This window comes from Nerophis ophidion, linkage group LG21 (genome assembly GCF_033978795.1).
Source record: "Nerophis ophidion isolate RoL-2023_Sa linkage group LG21, RoL_Noph_v1.0, whole genome shotgun sequence".
Classification (NCBI taxonomy): domain Eukaryota; kingdom Metazoa; phylum Chordata; class Actinopteri; order Syngnathiformes; family Syngnathidae; genus Nerophis; species Nerophis ophidion.
In genome coordinates this window covers 31495833-31517925 of record NC_084631.1, presented here as the reverse complement: position 1 = coordinate 31517925, position 22093 = coordinate 31495833, and the positions used below count along the sequence as shown (strand labels likewise).

Here is a 22093-nt window from a genome sequence, read left to right as displayed (position 1 = left end):
TATTTGTTTTAAACTATTGTAGTGGCGTTCTGGACAAAAAGTGCACTTTAATTTAGTGTTGTTTTGATATGTCATCTTAGTGACATAAGTGCAATCATGGCTTGTTTTAAAATGTCTCTGACAATCTTGCACGTTGTGTGGAAATGACATGAATGTTTTTGCCACTGCTTAATAACTGTTTAATAAATACACTTTTGCTAAATTGACTTAGTTGTGATTTCCCTCTCTGCATGAAAGTTTAAAATGAGCATATATTAATGCAGTATGAACAAGAATGTTTTCATGTAGACACATAGAATCATCATACTGCTGTGATTGTATGCATCAAGTGTTCATTCAAGGCTAAGGCAAAATATGGAGATATATATTGTTCATTGTGCCATGGCCTAAAAATAGAGGTATTAAAAAAAGCCCATATCGCCCAGCCCTAGTTGGAAGTGACCACATTTGTGCAGGTGTGCCTAATCAAGTGTCTGGGGATCAATGGATTACATTTTCATTACTACATTACTAAATAATACTGTACAACCACACCAATGCAAGGAGATGCAGTGTGTGTGTGTGTGTGTGTGTGTGTGTAAGGGCCTTTTCCATGAGCATAAAGAGGCTCAGTGCTGATCCTGGCCAGAGAGAGAACCATCGCTCATGAGCACAGAATACTAATCCCGCTGCCTTAGTCACCTCCGAGCAGACGCTCCTTCACACACGCACTTTCCCTTCATTCATTAGACGGAGAAAAAAAAACAAAGATAGAAGGAAAGAAAGGCGCACAATTACTCATGTTCATCAACAGAGGCGTACATTTGGAGAACGTGCATTACTCATAGTCGGCGTGCAAGTCAGACTTATTAAAACACCTGTATGTCCTGTGTGTGTGCGCGCGCACACACACACACACACACACACACACACACACACACACACACACACACACACACACACACACACACACACACAGTTCATACCTCTGTTCTGGAACACTATTTCATTCCTGGTAATTAGAGCAGACAGCAGTGTGTGTGTGTGTGTGTGTGTGTGCGCGTGTGTGAGTGTGTCACCCGGCTCCTGCTTAATGCTGCTACAGCTAAATCCGAGTCCTTCCCTTCATTTCATTATTTTCCTCAAAATAGTTTTTTATATACTATATTTTCCAGACTATAAGACACACCCACCGAATTTTCGAGAGAAAATTTAGTTTTCCATACACAAGTCGCAGATATATACGTTGTGAAATGACTTATTTACACATAAATATTCTGTAAATGTTTGTTTATATACCTTGATTGTTGCAACAGGGCAGTAAAACGGCTGATCAAACAAAACAGAAGTCATCGTCATGGACCCGCTAGCTGCGGAAGCTAGCTCTCCAATCGGCTAAACATGTAACAATCGGGTCAAAAGGTTTATGCGGAGGATGCAGACGGACAGCGTGCCGTTAGGAAATTATTTATCCTCATATATATACACAGAGATTAAATCAATATTTTTTTATAATCAGGAAATAAGAGCAAGTACTTTTTTTAATCATGCCCCGCGACCCCAAAAGGGAATAAGCGGTAGAAAATGGATGGATGGATAAATCATGCATGAAATAAACAGGAAACACAAACGGCAAAGCGAAGAAGAGCTTGGCATGGAAGCTTGCATACAACACAGGAATCAAACTCACCGTCGTTAACCGTCGCGTGACGCAAACTAGGAAGCCAGACAGTGTTTGGCGACCAACGTGAATATATAGCTCTCTGATTAGTGCCTGGCAGCAGGTGAGCATCCCAGACACTAATCAGAGGGAGCTGAAACCAATCAGCACCCATGGCAACTGAAACACAAACCCAGGGGTGCAGAAAACAGAACGGAGGTAGACGAAAACATGATCCGGGCAACGGATCATAACAACACAGACTCAATAACTCCACGGTGACGGTTTGGTGAATTTACTGGGGAATTTGTGAAACTGAAACAATACAAAAATAATGCCATTGTAAGTTAATAATACTAACACAGACATTCGCTTGATTACATTACGACGGCACGTAGAAATATGCAAGAAAACACTCTTAAAGACAAGGCAAGAATTGTTTAAGTTGACGCACCGTTTAATAAGCCGCCGGGTTCAAAGCTTTGAAAAATAGTAGCGGTTTATAGTCCGAAACTTATGCTACTTGCTAATTTACTGTTAAAATCTGGTGACTTTTGTTGTATTTACGCTTCTGTTAACATTTCTGTTGTTTCAAATGTTTCCGTTAGTTTTAGTTAGTCTTCGTTAGTCTCTTTTATAGCATACAACATGTAAAATGAAGTCAATAGTGCAAAATACCTTAATTAAAAAAAGTACTGGCTCTTATTTCCTGATTATAAAAAAATATTGATTTAATCTCTGTGGTATATATATATATATATATATATATATATAGATAAGTATATCTATATATCGTGAAAATAATAAAATCAACAAGTTATAAATTATTAAAATATATGTACATTAACCTTGTAATGAATCAATGATACATTGATTTGTAAAATGTTTTCTTATTTCCTGATTATAAAAAAATATTGATTTAATCACTGTGGTATACATGTATATATACATATATACATATATCTATATATATATGTATATATATATATAGATATATAAATATATATATATATATATATATATATATATATATATATATATATATATATATATATATATATATATATATACACACATATATATATATGTATATATATATATATATGTATATATATATATATATACATACATATATATATATATACATATATATATATATATATATATACATATATATATATATATACATAAGTATATATATATTGTGAAATTAATAAAATCAACAAGTTATAAATCATTAAAATAAATGTACATTAACCTTCTAATGAATCAATGATACATTGATTTGTAAAATGTTTTCTTATCTGGACCTCAGTAGGAATATGTTTTCAAATGAAGCACTTTGTCATTCACTCACTGACAGCTTATAGATGCTTCTTCACGAAAATCGCTGCGTTTGGCGCAAAGGGGCGGCCCCGATTTAAGCGGAATAGACAAACTGGAGGTACTTCAAATCGTTAGCTTTGACTTTCCATCACGGGTCATTAACTGGCAGAGCGAGCACTAGAGGTCTGCAACGGCCACGGTTCGAGGAGGACTACACCCAGAAAAACCCTGCTTTGGGAATTCCGTCACGAGCGGTGCACAACCAAGGTAAAGAGCTGAGGTCCATGTTGGCCTACGACAGGGGTCGGGAACCTTTTTGGCTGAGAGAGCCATGAAATCCAAATATTGTAAAAGGTATTTCCGTAAGAGCCATAATATATTTGTTTTAACACTGAATACAATGCGTGTATTTTTAAGTAAGACAAACATTTTTAGAGTATAATAAGTCTCTTATTCTTTTTAATAAAATTGTTATTCTGAAGGTAACCATCCATCCAACCATTTCCTACCGCTTATTTCCTTTGGGGTCAGGGGGGGCGCTGGTGCCTATCTCAGCTACAATCGGGCGGTAGGCGGGGTACACCCTGGACAAGTCGCCACCTCATCTCAGGGAAGCTAACCAATTATAAATAAAATACTTTTTTCCATCAATGCGACCCCCTCCTGTACCCCGAAGGACAGCTGGGGTTGTCTGAGCCACCTGCAACCTTGAACAGGTGCGGTAGAAAACGGATGGATGGATTAAAATGCATGAGAATGTTTTATTATTTGAACGTTATTTTAAAAACTGTTATTTCCAGCGGAATTATTCATTACTTATCGTGTTAAAGGGGAACATTATCACATTTTCAGAAGAGTTAAAACCAATAAGAATCAGTTCCCAGTGGCTTAATTTATTTTTTGAAATGTTTTTCAAAATGTTACCCATCCCGGAATATCCCTAAAAAAAAGCTTTAAAGTGCCTAATTTTCGCAATCTGTGAAGCCATCGTCCATTTTCCTGTGACGTCATCCAGTGATGCCAATACGGATAGCACAGCAAGATATAGCGATATTAACTTGGATTCAGACTCGGATTTCAGCGGCTTACGCGATTCAACAGATTACGCATGTATTGAAACGGATGGTTGGAGTATGGCGGCAGATAGCGAAAACGAAATTAAAGAAGAAACTGAAGCTATTGATCGAATAGCTATTGACGCCATTCCGCCATGTTTGCCTTAGCATTGCCGGTAAAATGTGCAGACCAACGATCGGAAGTTTCGCATCTTGTGACACTGGATCAACTTAAATCCATCGTTACGTGTTTGTTTGGCATTAAATGTGGGTGGAGGGAAACGATGGTTGTAAATATAGTTTCAAATGTACATACAGCTAGCCTAAATAGCATGTTAACATCGATTAGCTGGCAGTCATGCCACGACCAAATATGTCTGATTAGCATATAAGTCAACAACATCAACAAAACTCACCTTTGTGATTTAGTTGACTTTATCGTTGGAAATGCATCTGCAGGTTATCCATACATCTCTGTGCCATATCTGCCTTAGCACCGCCGGTAAAATGTGCAGACAATCCAGCACATTCGATGGGGGTCTGGCGGGAGATTTCTTTGACTTTATCGTTGGAAATGCATCTGCTTTGAGTGTCGCAGTATATCCACACAATCTTGCCATCTCTGTAGTAGCATAGCTTTCGTCGGTAAAGTGTGCGGAACAAACGACCAACCATTTCGTCGGCTTTGCCCACACCCTCGTATTTTGAACAAATTTCGTCCAATTTCTTGCCACTTTCGCATCTTTGGGCCAGTGGTGCAACTTGAATCCCTCCCTGTTAGTGTTGTTACACCCTCCGACAACACACCGACGAGGCATGATGTCTCCAAGGTTCCAGAAAATAGTCGAGAAAACGGAAAATAACAGAGCTGAGACGCGGTGTTTGTAATGTTTTTGAGAAAATGCCGGCTTTATTACCTACTGTAGGTGACGTCACCTTCTTACGTCATTGCTCCGAAAGCGATAAACAGAAAGGTGTTTAATTCGCCAAAATTCACCCATTTAGAGTTCGGAAATCGGTAAAAAAAATATATGGTATTTTTTCTGCAACATCAAGGTATATATTGACGCTTACATAGGTCTGGTGATAATGTTCCCCTTCAAGCAATGTTAGATACAGTCTGACACTGAGAGCCAGATGCAGTCATCAAAAGAGCCATATGTGGCCTACGTGGACCAGAGCACACCGATGGACCCCCTGAGGTCTCCTTGCAGCGAGCTCAGGAGAACTCAACCAAGCACGGAGCCGTCGTTCTGCTGAATAATGCCTGGCAAAGACCGGTTGCTCGAACAAATGTGTGCAAGATCAGTGCCTCGTAGGTGAAACGGAAACGCAAACGCTGCAGCTCGGCTTCCAGGAATAGGTTTTACATCACCCTGACACTTGGCATCAAATTACAGGGGAAGCGTTATCCCTTCCATTTCTTTTTCCACCCCCAAGTTTGAACATCACTTCCCATTGTTTTGATGATCAAACCCTGGCACAACATCCCACTGACAGAGAGCCGAGAGTAATAACCTTCCCGTGAGCAAGGTAACTTTCGCAGTGGCAGTTGAACAAGGAAAATCAGCAAACAAAAAAAACGTTTTGTTGCAAAAATACACGTTCTTTGCACACACTAAAACGCTGTGTGCAAAGACGCGTCCTTTTTCGTCGGACTTGCACATGCACGCAATTTCCCTTGTTTACAAAAGAGGAGGCCGCGTGATGCGCTCATGTATGAACGGCCATGTGTACGCGCATGGTTGTCAAATATCATCTGCTCCCAACACACCCTCGCACGCACGTGTGAACATTTCCTGCGCACGCCAGATGAAGTGCGCAGGAAACCACACCTTTTTATTGATGGGGTGGGTCATTGAAGCGCAGATCAGAAGGCTCGAGTCCTACTTAATCTATTTGATGGAGAGGCTCGGAGGGTCCACTTTGAGCTGATTAGGGTAATTAGGGGTCATTATAGGAAATAAAAAATCGGCGTTTGAAAATCAGTATGCAGACAGAGAGGAGAAAAAAAAATCGAGCATATTTTTATACCATTTGTCGTTCACAGAAATGTTCGTTTAAGGCTGTCAAACAATAGAGATCTGCAGTTATCGATTTTTTGACGGCTTGGATAAATTCCAACATCAATCATTTCAACTCATCCAGAACATTCAAGTCTTTTAACATTTTCCAAAAAACTCCCGCTTTTCCTATGAAATTCCCATTGAAAAAACTGGGAAATTTTTCAAAGTTTCACAATCCCCACATTTTTTATCTGATTCAAACCGTTCAAAGTTGTGTGCTCTACTTCAACAATTAAAAAAAAAAAAAAATCCCGGATTTCCCATTATTCCTTTTTTTTTGTGCATTTTGTCCATTCAAAATGAATTGGCCGTTTTTCAAACTTACACCATTCCCACATTACTCAACCGATTCAAACCGTTCCACGTTTAACATATTCCACTCATTTACTGTAGCTCATTCAAACTATAATTTTCCCAGGTTAAAAAAATTCCAGGAATTCCTGTGTTTTCAAACCCTTTTTCCACCCCGTTTTCTGTCGACTACTCTTTCCATATTTTTCCACCGTCACAACATTCCTCTTAATCAGGAGTATAAACTAAGTTGTTTTTGAACTGTAAAGATTCCCAGTTTTCCATAGTAGCTTTCCTGAATTAAAAATGTTTGCTACTTCAACTTTTTGACGGATTTGATCAATTCCAACATCAACCATTCAGAATATTCAGGTCTTGTAACATTTTCAAAAAAAAATCCCGTTTTTCCTGAAATTCCCAAATTTTGGAGGAAATTCCCATTGAAATCATTGGGACATTCTTCAAAGTTCCACAACTCCCGCATTTTTCATCTGATTCAAACTGTTCCAACTTCAAAATAGTCAGCCTGTTCAGGAATTGTGTGCTCTATGTCAACAATCCTAAAACAAATTCCTGGATTTCCCATAATTCTTTTTATTTTGCATTTTCCACAAAATGAATTGGCCAATTATAAAACTTCCACAATTCCTATTCAAACCATTCCACCTTCAACTCATCATGGAAATTCAAACTGCCATTTTTCCGGATTCAAAAAATTCCCAGGAATTCACGTTTTTTTGGTAACCTATTTCCACCCTTCTTAAATTCGACAACCCCTTCCACTTTTTTCAACCCATTTCAACCGTTCCACCGTCAAAACACTCTTATTGCGGACAAAAACAAGGATGGTTAAGGAACTGGAAAAATTCCCGGTTTTCCCGAAATTTCAGGAATTTCTCAATTAAAAACTGTTACTAATTCAACATTTCTTGACCGATTTAAACAATTCCGACACCAACCAATTCAGCTCTTTCAGGACATTCATGCTCGTAATCATTTTCAATAAAATCCCTCTTTTTCTCAAAATCCCTAAATTTCCAGGAAGTTCCCACTGAAATGAATAGGACATTTTTCCAAGTTGCACAATCCCCACATTTTTCAACCTATTCAAACCATTCCGACATCAACACATGCCACTCATCCTGGACATTCAAACTAACACTTTCCCAAATTCCAGTTTCCCTGGAAATTAAAACTCTTCAACATTCAAACCATTGCAACATTAACATTATTTCAGCATTTAAACAATTTCAACATTTTTAAACCATTTCTACATTCCACTACATACAGTACCATAAGCATTTCAGTTCAGCGTCAGCTTTTCAACATTCAAACTGTGAGGTTGATATTTGAATCGGACTCGTCCGAATGGAATACTCAAATCTCCGACTATTTCGGACCAGGTAGAGGGTGGAAGCGTAAGGAATGACTTCGGGCAGGCTTGAATGATCACTTCCTAAATGTGATCTCAGGCGTTGGGTTGAAAAAGCAGGAGAAAAATGTCGTCTTACCTTCTCTGACATCTCTGGGTGCGATGGCGATGGCGTCGTTGGAATGCAGCTCCGTGACGCAGCAGTCGTCGGGAACCGTCGATCCGTTGCTGAAAGTGTGGGGCGTCTCCGGGAGCAGCGGGACGGAAGGCGGCATGATGTTATGATTCGGGCATATGCAGCCTGTTTGGGTCAGACCACAGCCGTCTCGGCTCGGAACACCCTCGTCTCTGCGGTCCCCGCCCCGAAAACACTCCTCGAACCATCTGCAGAGCACGCCGCAGGTGAACTGACTGGAGTTCTCATTGTTGATGAGGAGCACCTCCACTAGTCTGGTCTCCAGTAAATCCTTGGACAGCCGAGGCTCTTCTGCGGCCGGGTGCCTGGTTAGACACAGCTGGACAAAGTTCTTATCGAACTGCAGGAAGGAGTAGGGGGCCTCCGCGTCGGACGGGCTACTGCAGAGATCTACCACCTCCTGATCCCGCTCGGACGCCGTCTCCAAGTGAAGCGGGCAGCTCTGATTGGCCAGGTGGTGATCCAGGGACAGCAGCATGGGGGAGTGAGTCTGGCAGATGGACGGCTGGCGGTTGAAGCGGAGGTATAGGGAGTACTTGGTGGGGTCCGGGTTTTCTAGGGACCAGGAACAACCCGGAGCCCTGGAGGGGAAAAGCTCCCGTAGGGAGAAAGAGCCATAGAGCACCCCGGCGACCAGGCTGGAGCACGGCGATGGCGACGGGGCTGCCGTTACCCCGGGCACCGGGGTGACATCGGCAGCCCCGTAGGCAAGGTTGGCCAGGGTGGAGAGCGGAGCCACGGCCAGGGCGGACACAGCGGCCAGGGCCCCCAGCGCGGCCAGGAGAGAGGACAGCACAGACAGATGCACCCCACCAGCAGTGGTCATCCTATGACATTCGTCCTGCAGGAACAAGAGCAAGGGACAGAGAGTTCCAGGTTACACACGGAACCATGGGCAAGTACTTCCTTTCGACCAACATAGAAGGTCCTCCAGGATTTCAGCGACATGAATTATTTACTATCAATCATTTTGCAATAATTATCATATTTTTTGAACATTTCTTTCAGTAGTGGTTGGACACACCCGCCAACAGTCGTTAAGGAGAGATGGGATTTATGGATCTTTGAATTGAGCCGTTCCTCTAAGAGATATGTCCAAAATCTAAATAAATCATCAGGACATCATAAATATAAAAAATGTTCCCTGTGGGTGTATGCTTCAACTTCTACCCTTGAGATTAATCAACCCGAAAAGCAAATCCAAATAAAACAATAAAAAGAATAGAATAAAAAAGGCCCTGCGATGAGGTGGAGACTTGTCCAGGGTGTACCCTGCCTTCCGCCCGATTGTAGCTGAGATAGGCGCCAGCGCCCCCCGCGACCCCGAAAGGGAATAAGCGGTAGAAAATGGATGGATGGATGGAGAATAAAAAAAAAAAAAATGTTATTTTATTGTCTTAAACATCTTTATATTAATTACAATTATTACAGAATTTTATAAATTTTTTAACCCAAAAAAGTATTAAAATTAAAATTTCAAGTTTATTTCCGACAAAAAATACCTGCTGGGTAGATATAATTGATTATTTCTGAGGTTGTTTGGGCAAAAACTTAACAACATAATTGTCCATCCATCCATCCATCCATTTCTACCGCTTATTCCCTTTCAGGGTCGCGGGGGGCACTGGCGCCTATCTCAGCTACAATCGTTTGGCTGGAAAATAGATAAATAAAATGTAAAAAACAATGACGGAAATCTCAACCCAAACAAAATGACCTGCTTGGTAAATATAAATGATTATTTATAAGGTGGTTTGGGCCAATATTGAACATCTTAATTGTGTGGCTGAAAAATACATGAAAAATTTGTATAAATTGTTATCTTGTAGTACAAATAAAATGTAAAAACAAGGACAACAAACCAAACCAAACCAAACTGCTCGAAATACAATTAAAAATACAAACCCCGTTTCCATATGAGTCTGGAGATTGTGTTAGATGTAAATATAAACGGAATACAATGATTTGCAGATCATTTTCAACCAATATTCAGTTGAATATGCTACAAAGACAACATATTTGATGTTAAAACTGATAAACGTTTTTTCTTTTTTTTGGGGCAAATAATCAACTTTAGAATTTGATGCCAGCAACATTGGACAAAAAAGTTGGGAAAGGTGGCAATAAATAGTGATAAAGTTGAGGAATGCTCATCAAACACTTATTTGGAAAATCCCACAGGTGTGCAGGCTAATTGGGAACAGGTGGGTGCCATGATTGGGTATAAAAGCAGCTTCCATGAAATGCTAAGTAATTCACAAACAAGGATGGGGCGAGGGTCACCACTTTGTAAGCAAATCGTCGAACAGCTTTTGAATACCATTTCTCAACGAGCTAATGCAAGGAATTTATGTATTTTACCATCTACGGTTCGTAAAATCATCAGAAGGTTCAGAGAATCTGGAGAAATCACTGCACGTAAGCGATGATATTACGGACCTTTGATCCCTCAGGCGGTACTGCATCAGAAACCGACATCAGTGTGTAAAGGATATCACCACATGGGCTCAGGAACACTTCAGAAAACCACTGTCAGTAACTACACTTGGTCGCCACATCTGTAAATGCAAGTTAAAACTCCACTATGCAAAGCGAATGCCATTTATCAACAGCACAGAGGAACGCCGCCGGCTTCGCTGGGCCCGAGCTCATCTAAGACGGACTGATGCAAAGTGGAAAAGTGTTCTGTGGTCTGACGAGCCCACATTTCAAATTATATTTGGAAACTGTGAACGTGGTGTCTTCCGGAACAAAGAAGAAAATAACCATCCAGATTGTTATAGGCGTGAAATACAAAAGTCAGCATCTGTGATGGTATGGGGGTGCATTAGTGCCGAAGGCATGGGTAACTTACACATCTGTGAAGGCACCATTAATGCTGAATGGTCCATACAGGTTTTGGAGCAACATATGTTGTCATCCAAGCAACGTTATCATGGACGCCCCTGCTCATTTTAGCAAATCAATGCCAAGCCACGTGTTACGACAGCGTGGCTTCGTACTAAAAGTGTGCGGGTACTTTCCTGGCCCGCCTGCAGTCCAGACATGTCTCCCATCGAAAATGTGTGGTGCATTATGAAGTGTAAAATACGACAACAAGACCCCGGACTGTTGAACAACTTAAGCTGTACATCAAGCAAGAATGGGAAAGAATTCCACTTTCAATGGTTCTACAATTAGTTTCCTCAGTTACCTAACATTTATTAAGTGTTGTTAAAAGAAAATGTGATGTAACACAGTGGTGAACATGCCCTTTCCCAACTACTTTGGCACGTGTGGCAGCCATGAAATTCTAAGTTAATTATTATTTGCAAAAAGTTTATGAGTTTCAACATAAAATATCTTGTCTTTGTAGTGCATTCAACTGAATATGGGTTGAAAAAGATTTGCAAATCATTGTATTCCGTTTACATTTACATCTAACACAATTTCCCAACTCATATGGAAACGGAGTTTGTACCTGCTTGGGAGATACAATTGTTTTTCTCTAAGGTGGTTTGGGTGAATAATGAACATCATAATTGTTTGGCTGAAAAATATATGTAAAATATATAAAATATATATATATATACATTGTGACATTGTAGTGCAAATAAAATGTAAAAACTACACCAGCACTCTAAACCAAAAAAACTGATCAAAACCAAAACAAAATTGTTTGCCTGGTAAATAAACGATTATTTCTTAGGTTGTTTGGGCTAAGATTGAACATTATAATTATGTGGCGGGAAAAGAGACGAAAAATGTATATAAATTGTGATCTTGTCGTACAAATTAAATATAAAAACAAGGACAGCAGACCAAACCAAACAAAACTGCTAAAAAAAATTTAATTAAAAATAAAAATACTTGTTCGGTAGGTATAATTGATTTTCTCTAGGGTGGTTAGGGCAAATACTGAACATCATAATTGCTTGGCTGAAAAATAGATGTAAAATATAAAAAAAAGTTTTTGCTTTTCGGCTATTGAAATTAAACGATAAAATAAATACAATTAAAAAAACAATTTAAACTCTGTTATTTCAGTGTCTTAATCTTTTTTTCTTAATTACAATTATTGCAGAATTTAAATAATTATTTCACTAAAACAATAATTATTACATAATTATTTTTTAGTAAATTTTGGACATGTTGGAAACAAAACAAAGTAAAAAAAATAAATTAAAACATTCCTGCTGGGTAAATAATTGATTATTTCTAAGGTTGTTTGGGCAAATATTTAACAAAATAATTGTTGGGCTGGAAAATAAATAAATATAAAAAATATATAGTAGTGCAAATAAAATGTAAAAACAATGACGGCAAACTAAACAAAACCCAAACAAAATGACCTGCTAGGGTAAATATAAATGATTATTTATAAGGTTATTTGGGCAAATATTGAAAATCATGATTGTTTTGCTGAAAAATAGACGGAAAATTTACCCCAAAAAAAGATATAAATTGTGATATTGTAGTGCAAAAATAAAATGTAAAAATAACAACAGCAAACAAAACCAAATAAAACTGCTCAAAACCAAAAAAAAAATTGCCTGCTGGGTAAATAACTGATTATTTCTAAGGTTATTCGGGCCAATATTGAACATCAAAATAGTTTGGCTGTAAGAAGGCGGCGTGCATAAATAACATCAAGGTACGGATTACATGCAACTCAAGCACTCTTTTGCCTTTTCCTTTCAGATTGTCATGTTCGTGTGCAATATGCACAATTGTGGAGGATTTTACACACAATGCTGAAAATGAAAATACACACGTTTTGTTTTTACTGCTTGTTCCATCACACGAGACTGTCAAAAGGTTCCCGAGAAAAAAAAACACATTTTTCTAAAGAGGACGCGTGGGTGGTATTTGGCACTACTACAAACCACTTATAGCATGATAGCCTCGGAACGTTCTATTAAAAACACTATTTTGGAGGACCTTTTCTGGGCGTTTTAACCCGAAATTAGCAATTCAGGCTGCAGGACTCATGTCTTAACACTGCATAATATGCCCTTGCTCGTTACGTGTGGGCTGGTAAATTGGAACATACAAGGTCATGCGTGGCGTTTGTGGTCACCATAGAGCGTGGGATTATTTTTAAGATAGAGCCAGGTCTTCCTTGCACCTCCAGTGGAACGTCAAAGTACACATTCGGGGTCTGATATCTGCAAAAACACACGTATCGCATGGTATCGGCTTCCGTGTCAAATCCCTGACACAAACGGTAGTCCTGGTTCACATCTAAATGTCCTCCAACAAGCACACAATTACTTATTTTAGTAAAGTCACTAACAAAAAGGTACACACTGGGGCCTATGGGCTACACGCAGCTACACAACAGCCAAGCACACAATAGCACGAGAGCTAGACATGCGTAATAAGTCTCCTTAATTGCACAATTTACACCAAAAAAGTCTCCAAGGCAGAAGCGTATTTAAAATTGTAAAGTAACAAACGTGTCCACATCATTACTTTGTCACAAACTTAATTATTTTGGCCACGAGACGTCGCAAAAAACAAATGACCACTCCACTTTAATTTAAAGATGGCATTAGTCTGTCATAAGGTTATTCTGAGTTTTTTCACTTGTATGTACTACGATTTGTGCTGATATCGTATCAGGTATTTATCGGGATTGGCAAATACTCAAGGCTACAGTATCGAGTATCGCTTCGATAGTAGCTAACTCTGTCAAAATGGTTGCTGTAATGCAGGGGTTCTTAACATTTTTCACCTCGGGACTCGCTCAAATATCAACACTGAATTAGCAATCTTACTCTTGATTTTAATCGTATCCAATAATAATGTCGATGTTAACAAGATATACCTTGTCAAATGATATGCAGCATTTGAAGATTGTTATCAAGGCTTAGGTCAGGGTGATTACAAAAATAAACACTAATCAAATATGCTCCAAACGAAGGGACTGAAACAAAAAAAGATGAATTTCGAGTGCCAGAATAAAAACTATCTAAATAAACACCTACACCTATGTATGTGTATATATATATGTATGTGTATATATATATGTATATATATATATATATATATATATATATATATATATATATATATATATATATATATATACAGACACATACACATTTATACATACATATACAGTACATGTATATACACATATACAGATACATACATACACATGTATACACACATATACATGTATACACAAATATACACATACATGTATACACATACACATAAACAATGCATGTATTTGTGTATATGTGTGTATACATGCACTGTATATGCATATATATATATATATATATATATATATATATATATATATATACATATATATATATACACACACGCACACACACACACACACACACATGTATACACACATATACACATAAACAATGCATGTATTTGTGTATATGTGTGTATACATGTACTGTATATGCATATATATATATATATATATATATATACACACACACACACACACACACACACATACATGTATACACGTACACACACACATTATATATATATATATATACACACACACACACACACACACACGTATACACATACATATACATATATATATATATATGTATGTATATATATATATATATATATATATATATATATATATATATATATATATATATATATATATATATATATATACACACACACATACATACACATTCAAATACATATAACATGTTTTTTTTAAGTTGATCCAAAATTTGGTTTTGTTTCTTATAATATCCACAAAGTTCAATGAGCAGGTTGTGTTATGCAACACCATATTTGTTGACTTTTTGCACTGGTTGATATGTTTTTTCCTGCACCATGATTAGTGAAAGGTTGTTTGGGTTGGGTCAGAAGTAAAAGCTGCTCTGTTTCTTTCTGGAAAGTACATATAATGGATGAGGTAACTTCGTCGGCCAACAAACGGTGACAAAATGGAAGCTATCAGACCCCGAGCTCTTTATATATGATATGAATACACCACTTCCCGCTGTTGTTTTTTGATCTCATGCTGTCTCGCAAGCCAGATTTAGCCAACGGGCCCGTAGTTTGTACACCACTGCTGTAAGGTATCTATGAATTCAAACAAGTATTAGAACAAATTCTTAAATTTACTCACTATTAGTTTTTGCGTCAGGCTCAGGTGAGTCCAGAAGACAGCGGTGTTTATAATGACTTAGTAAAAGCTATAGTGCAGCTGAGAAGTGCACCGGAAGCAAAAAGAAAAAAAAATAGCACAACGTACAGAGATCCAACATGGAAAGAAGGAAACCAGGCGGAACTAAATAGTGCTAGTTAGCTGGCAGGACAAGGATTGGAAAGTAAAGGAGCTTCAAAACAGGAAATAGTGACAAAACAAGAGCACCAGGACAGGAAGTGAGTATAAACACAGGAAAATAACAAACATGGAATCATGACAGTTTAAACTATTATTATTTAAGAATTCTAACTGTATATGTTTGTTTCTTTGAAAGAAATATGTATCATTTGAACCAAAAGAGAGACTTTCTACGCCGGCGTCGACCTCCTTTCATACGGCGAGGCGCGTTTGTGTCTTTGGGAGCGAGTACTGCACTTCCCTCAGGCTGAGGTTAATGAAACACAGCAGCGCCGTACTTTGCCGGCTTTATGCAAATGCGGAAGAGCACTCCAGCACCGAGCGCAAAGTCCACCGGGCCTGGATGAGGAGGCTGAGAACTCTGCTCGTTTGCCCGGGTCAAGAGGGGACAGTCAGAGCCAAGCCGTCCGCTGCAAGTTACTTCACTTTTAACAACATAGCGCCGCCCTGGTGGCTCACCGGAGCTTTTTTTTTTTTTTTAAAGTATGAAAATGGAAACAATATTTTTGTTTACCACGCTTTGTGTAGGAGGACCAACATGAAACAAACCTTCTTTATTGTTAGAAAGCCCACTGTTTATATCCAACATAATTCACTGATGCGAGCGCCGTTTTGTCCTACTAATTTCGGCGGTCTTTGAACTCATCGTAGTTGTAGTAAATATAGAATAGACATTTTTTGTCATACACACCAGTGGTCCCCAACCTTTTTGTAGCTGCGGACCGGTCAACGCTTGATAATTTGTCCCGTGGACCGACGGGGGGTGGGGGGTGGGGGTTTCCTTTGTCATGAAAAAGGGAGGTTTTTTGGGGTTGGTGCACTAATTGTAAGCGTACCGTGTGTTTTTATGTTGTTGAAATAAAATAAAAAAACATTTATTTTTATTTTTTTTTAAATTAAAAAATAATACAAATTAATAAAAAATGATTCTGCGGCCCGGTACCAACCAGGCCGGGGACCACTGATATACACAGTGGATGTTTGTTTACTAATTTTCTAAGTGTACACCTCAGTCATATTTTGGTACTTGTTGCATGTTAACATTGACACGCTAACATCTTAAACACGTTTTTTTAGGTAATATACACTATGTTGCCAAAAGTATTTGGCCACCTGGCTTGACTCAAATATGTACTTGAAGATTCAAAGTTGCTTTCACTTGAACTAAGGGGGAAAAGCCCAACTCTTTAAAAACAACTAAACACCATTATTCCTCCTCCACCAAATTTCACACTCGGCACGATGCAGTCCGAAATGTAGCGTTCTCCTGGCAACCTCCAAACCTAGACTGGTCCATCAGATTGCCAGATGGAAAAGCGTGATTTTAAGTCCAGAGAAGGAGTCTCCACTGCGCTAGAGTCCAGTGGTGACCTGCCTTACACCACTGCATCCCAAACTTTGCATTGGACTTGGTGATGTATGGCTTAGATCCAGCTACAAGGCCATGGAAACCCATTCCATGAAGCTCTCTGGGTACTGTACGTGGGCTAATTGAAAGCTCTGTAGCAACTGACTGTGCAGAAAGTCTTTGCACTACGGGTTTTAGGATCCGCTGACCCCTCCCTGTCAGTTTACGTGGCCTATTACGGCCTGGCTGAGTTGCTGTTGTTCCCAAACTATACCATTTTCCTATAATAAAGCCGACAGTTGACTTTGGAATATTTAGGAGCTAGGGAAATTTCGCGACTGAATTTGTTGCACCGGTGGCATCCTATGACAGTTGCACGCTGGAAATCACTGAGAGCGGCCCATTTTTTCACAAATGTTGGTAGAAACATTCTCCATGCCTATGTGCTTGATTTAATACACCTAATTATAATCATTTGGATGGGTGGAAAAATACGTTCGGCAATATAGTGTATTTTGATACGTTAGCATTTTAGCTTTTCTATCCTAGCATGCCATTTTTAAGCAGGTTATTTTTTTTAGCACATATTGCTTGTGTATTTTGTTACTTGATGCTATCCAGCCACTGTGCTAACTGTTAGCATTTTAGTTCGACCCCAAGCTGCCTCACACCCCCATCTAATCTTTTTTTAGAAAATGTTCATTAGCAAATAAAACAAGATTGCATTGGCGACTTGTCCAGGGTGTACAGCGCCTTCCGCCCAATTGTAGCTGAGATAGGCACCAGCGCCCCCTGTGACCCCCAAAGGGAACAAGCGGTAGAAAATGGATGGATGGATGCATGTAAAAGGCGCAATTCAAATACGATGTATTCTTTTTTTTATTGTGTTCGGACAATAGACCCTCCTTCTTTGCTTGGAGGAGATGTGCGGCGATACTTGAACGAATCCTTAAGCACAATTGTGGGATGATTGTCAGACGTATAAAAAAAACATCCTTCACGGCCAGGAACACACTTTCGACGGGCATTATTTCCAAGAAAATATTACTCAGCTGTCGAAAAATAGGTGAAGACACCTTTTCACTTGTCGGTTGATACTGTACTGATTCGATGCAATATCAGTACAAAACACAGTATGTATTAAAAAAAGTTTGTTTATTCCAAACATCGAGATTTACAAGTTGTAAAGACTCCTACTTTTCCATTTTGCCTAACGATTCGGTTCTTTATCCGGCAGATTGGTATCAATTTGGTTTAGTAAGAGATACATATTCTTGAGTAGAATTTAACCAAATAAAACATTACTGGAAATTACACAAAATAATAACATTTTTAAAACTTTTAACAATCTTTGTCCCGAGAAAGGTGGTCAGCAACCTGCGGTTCTTTAGTGCCGCCCTAGGGGCTCCCTGGAGATTTTTCAAACATGTATGAAAACGGGAAAAAAACTGGGTAAAAATATATTGTTGTATTGAAATGGTTTTTGTCAAACACATCTGATCCACGGGCGCTCCGCGGGCCACGTCCACAGCTTTCCACGCAGCCCAAATATATATACCATGAATTGATTAACGTGGACCCAGACTTAAAAAAGTTGAAAAACGTATTCGGTTGTTACCATTTAGTGGTCGATTGTACGGAATATGTACTGTACTGTGCAATCTACTAATACAAGTTTCAATCAATCAATCAAAAGGTTTGATAAAACCATTTATAGGCCTACTGAAAGCCACTACTACCGACCACGCAGTCTGATAGTTTATATATCAATGATGAAATATTAACATTGCAACACATGCCAATATGGCCGGTTTAGTTTATTTAATTGCAATTTTAAATTTCCCGTGAAGTATCCTGTTGAAAACGTCGCGGAATGATGACGCGTACGCGTGACGTTATTGGTTGTAGCGGATATTTTATTCCAGCATCACTCACAGCTAAAAGTCGTCCCATTTAATCGCATAATAACACAGTATTCTGGACATCTGTGTTGCTGAATCTTTTGCAATCTGTTCGATTAATAATGGAGACTACAAAGAAGAAAGATGTTGGTGGAAAGTGGTGGATTGCAGCGGGCTGTAGCAACACAAACACAGCCGGTGTTTCTTTATTTGTTGTGAAGCATTAATATGGAACAGAGCAGTCAAGCGAACATGGTTCCCGACCACATGTCAACCGGCAGGTTTTAGTGAGAAAATTGTGGTAATAAGTCGGTGTGGAGAGACGCAGCCGACGGGCCGACAGCGGGCTGAGAGAGACAGCCTTGGCCAAGAGGGAGGCCAGGAGGCGGGGCATGCGGCGGCACGAGAGCGGCAATTTCAGTCAGGTGCGTACAACAAACACACACCTGCTCACAATCTCTCTATCTGTGGCTAAATCATAAGAGAGGCGAAGGGGGCACGATCAAGAGGCAGAATTAGGAGAAAGAACCAGCTGACGACACCGACCACGAGCACGACAAACAAGACCTTAGAGACGATGAGCCCCCGCCACAGACGCAAACCTCGGACACCGCAAGGTGCACCGCGGCCAGAAGCAGGAAACGCCTGCGCACTGCAAAGTGCCGCGACAAAAAGGCAAGAGGACAAAGTGATTGTTGAAATAATAAACACAAGTCAGACCTGCTACGATGCGTCCTGTGTCCATCGTCACGACAACCCACACATGGACGGCAGGAAGTCCGTCACAGTCGGCTCTTACCGTAAACATTAGGGGAGCTTGTGTCGTTCCTCCTGCAGCTGTCAAAGAGGCAGCTGCGACTTTCTTGGCTCCGCCATGGCTTCCCTCAGAGACACCGGCGGTCACAATACCCCTCCGGCTTTCAGGTACGACAGTATAATCTCACTAAAACACTAGTAACACAATAGCAGAGGGATTTTCCAGAATTATCCTAGTAAATGTGTCTAATAACATCTGAATCCCCCCCACTGCCCTCTTTTTTTCACTCTCACTATCCTCATCCACGAATCTCTCATCCTCGCTCAAATTAATGGGGAAACCGTCGCTTTCTCGGTCCGAATCGCTCTAGCTGCTGGTGGCTATGATTATAAACAGTGTGAGGATATGAAGAGCTCCACAATCCGTGACGTCACTCGCGCATCGTCTGCTACTTCCGGTACAGGCAAGGCTTTTTTATTAGCGACCAAAAGTTGCGAACTTTATCGTCGATGTGCTCTACTAAATCCTTTCAGCAAATATATGGCAATATCACGAAATTATCAAGTATGACACATAGAATGGACCTGCTATCCCCGTTTTAATTCAGAACATCTCATTTCAGTAGCCCTTTTTGCTCATGTATGCAGTAACTTCTCCACCCGGCAGAGGGCGAGAGCGAAGCGATTGTGTCACGATGACGCAACAGCAGGGTGAGTAGAAGGAGATGGCACTATGAACCCAGAAAAAAATCTTTAAAATAATCACGAAAATCTGACTGTACAGCGACTAAAAGACTAAGTATGAATGTATTTTAAGTACTAACTTTGTGATGTTATTTTTTTTATCGTGGTCGTGTTGTTTAACTCCGGCGATAAAATCTCGTTTAATACATGTAGTCCTAAATTTGACCAGTAGAGGGCAAAGCTACACCTTAATTAGTGATGAGCAACATCTGTGCAGATTTGGTGTCAATGTTTAATTTTTATCGTTTTATTGTGTCAATGTATTACCATTGAATATATTTTATTAATTTAAAATTATTATTATAGACATTCATTTCATATACACAATGGACGTTGTATTTTATTCTAATGTTTGTACATTTTTTGCCCCCTTTCCTATAACAGTAATTCTAAAAAAAAAAAAAAAAATCTACAAGTACCACCACAGAAAACAATTAATGACCAACATTAAAATACAGTAGCATAGAAAAAAAATGATATCTACTTACAAATGTCTGACCAAGTGGGGTATTGGAGTTAAAACGCTGGGACTTCCGGTCCGGGACACTGTGTCCCTCGCTTTAAAAGGTCCTACATGAAACAAGGACTTGAGCACTTGGTCAGTGCAGAATATCCAAAATTTGGTGTCACATTATAAAATGTCCGATTTTGGCGATTTATTTGAATATTTTTCAGTGCTGAATGAATAGTCTTGTTCTACATTATTGTGACACACATGCCTCGTGGTTGCCCCCTGCAGGGTGGTGGGAGTACTGCATACATAATCAACACGAGTTTTAATGGTTTAATCAAGGCTGTTTGGATAATCCATCCATCCATCCATTTTCTACCGCTTGTCCAAAAGTCCTGGCCTATAGCCCAACGTGTTTACCTTTTGTAAATTACTTTTAGATGCAAGCCGATGCAATCTGGGTTTTTGCTGATATTGGACCGGTAACAATATGTCAATGTCAGCAATTCAACTTCAAATGTGAAACTAAAGTGAAATATGTCAGGCTTTTATTTCTTACAATTTTGATGATTATAGTTTTGGCGTTTTTAAAAAAAAAAAAAAAGGATTAAGAGGAATGATTTGACAGTGGAACGGTTGAAATGGGTTGACAAATGTGGAAGGAGTAGTCCACAGAAAAGATGTGGGCTCTGAACCGAGGATGTCGTTGTGGTTTGTGCAGCCCTTTGAGACACTTGTAATTTAGGGCTATATAAATAAACATTGATTGATTGATTGATACCGTCATGCCTGTAAAGAAAAAAAAATACATTGGGAACCGGTACTTTTCAAACGTAGTATAGGACCGTTTTTTATTCATTAGTACCGCGATACTATACTAGTACCGGTATATAAAATGTTGTTTTTTTCCCGCAATGATAAACAGATGTTTGATCTTTTTTTAAGCCAATAATGTTTTTTTTTTGGTACCTTTTATTTGGAAACGTATCGAAATACATTATGGTATCAATCAATCAATCAATCAATGTTTACTTATATACCCCTAACATCACAAGTGTCTCAATGGCCTGCACAAGCCACAACCACATCCTCAGCTCAGATCTCACATCAGGGCAAGGAAAAACTCAACCCAATGAGAAACCTTGAAGGGGACCACAGATGTGGGGAACAAAATCTTGGTCTGAGGACAACAACCCGTGTCGTGACTTGCATATCACGAGCCTGTATCATTTATCATTTTCACCTTGTAAGTCTAATGAGCACTTTTTTTCTTTCACCTGTACTGGACTCATTGTTGAGACCTGTGAGAAGTCCACATGACAGTCCATGGCAAACCATGCAGAGGTAAGACGCCAACACGCATTTTTACGGATGAAAAGAAGTCCAAAGTGTTAAGCAAATTGTTTTTAGGGACAATGGAGGATGAATATTCATACGTGCAAGAACAGGCCCTAAAGTGCGGTCTTGGGCTCTTCTCTGTCCCACTTCACAGCACTTTACTGCGGGCGCCATGAATATTCATCGGCTCCCATGTTATCCACCTTGACATTGATGTTGTCACCGTATCCAAATCTCCATCTTCATTCATTAATGCACCCCAGCGACGACGTGACTCATCGGC

At 39.4% G+C, this 22093-nt stretch overlaps 1 protein-coding gene across 18 annotated transcripts in view; it reads right to left on the bottom strand.

The window, feature by feature from the left end:
- The window catches only part of adgrb2 (adhesion G protein-coupled receptor B2), a 1085043-nt gene that overhangs the window by 531221 nt on the left and 531729 nt on the right, over positions 1-22093 (bottom strand). For 17 of the 18 annotated variants that reach the window (XM_061882474.1, XM_061882487.1, XM_061882489.1 and 14 more), the window contains one exon: positions 7889-8786. In XM_061882474.1, coding sequence (XP_061738458.1) covers positions 7889-8771 — 883 coding nt within the window. In that variant the 5' untranslated portion in view covers positions 8772-8786. Of the gene's footprint in view, positions 1-7888; positions 8787-20509; positions 20795-22093 lie in introns of those variants that run through there. The other variant, XM_061882473.1, reaches the window with a different exon arrangement.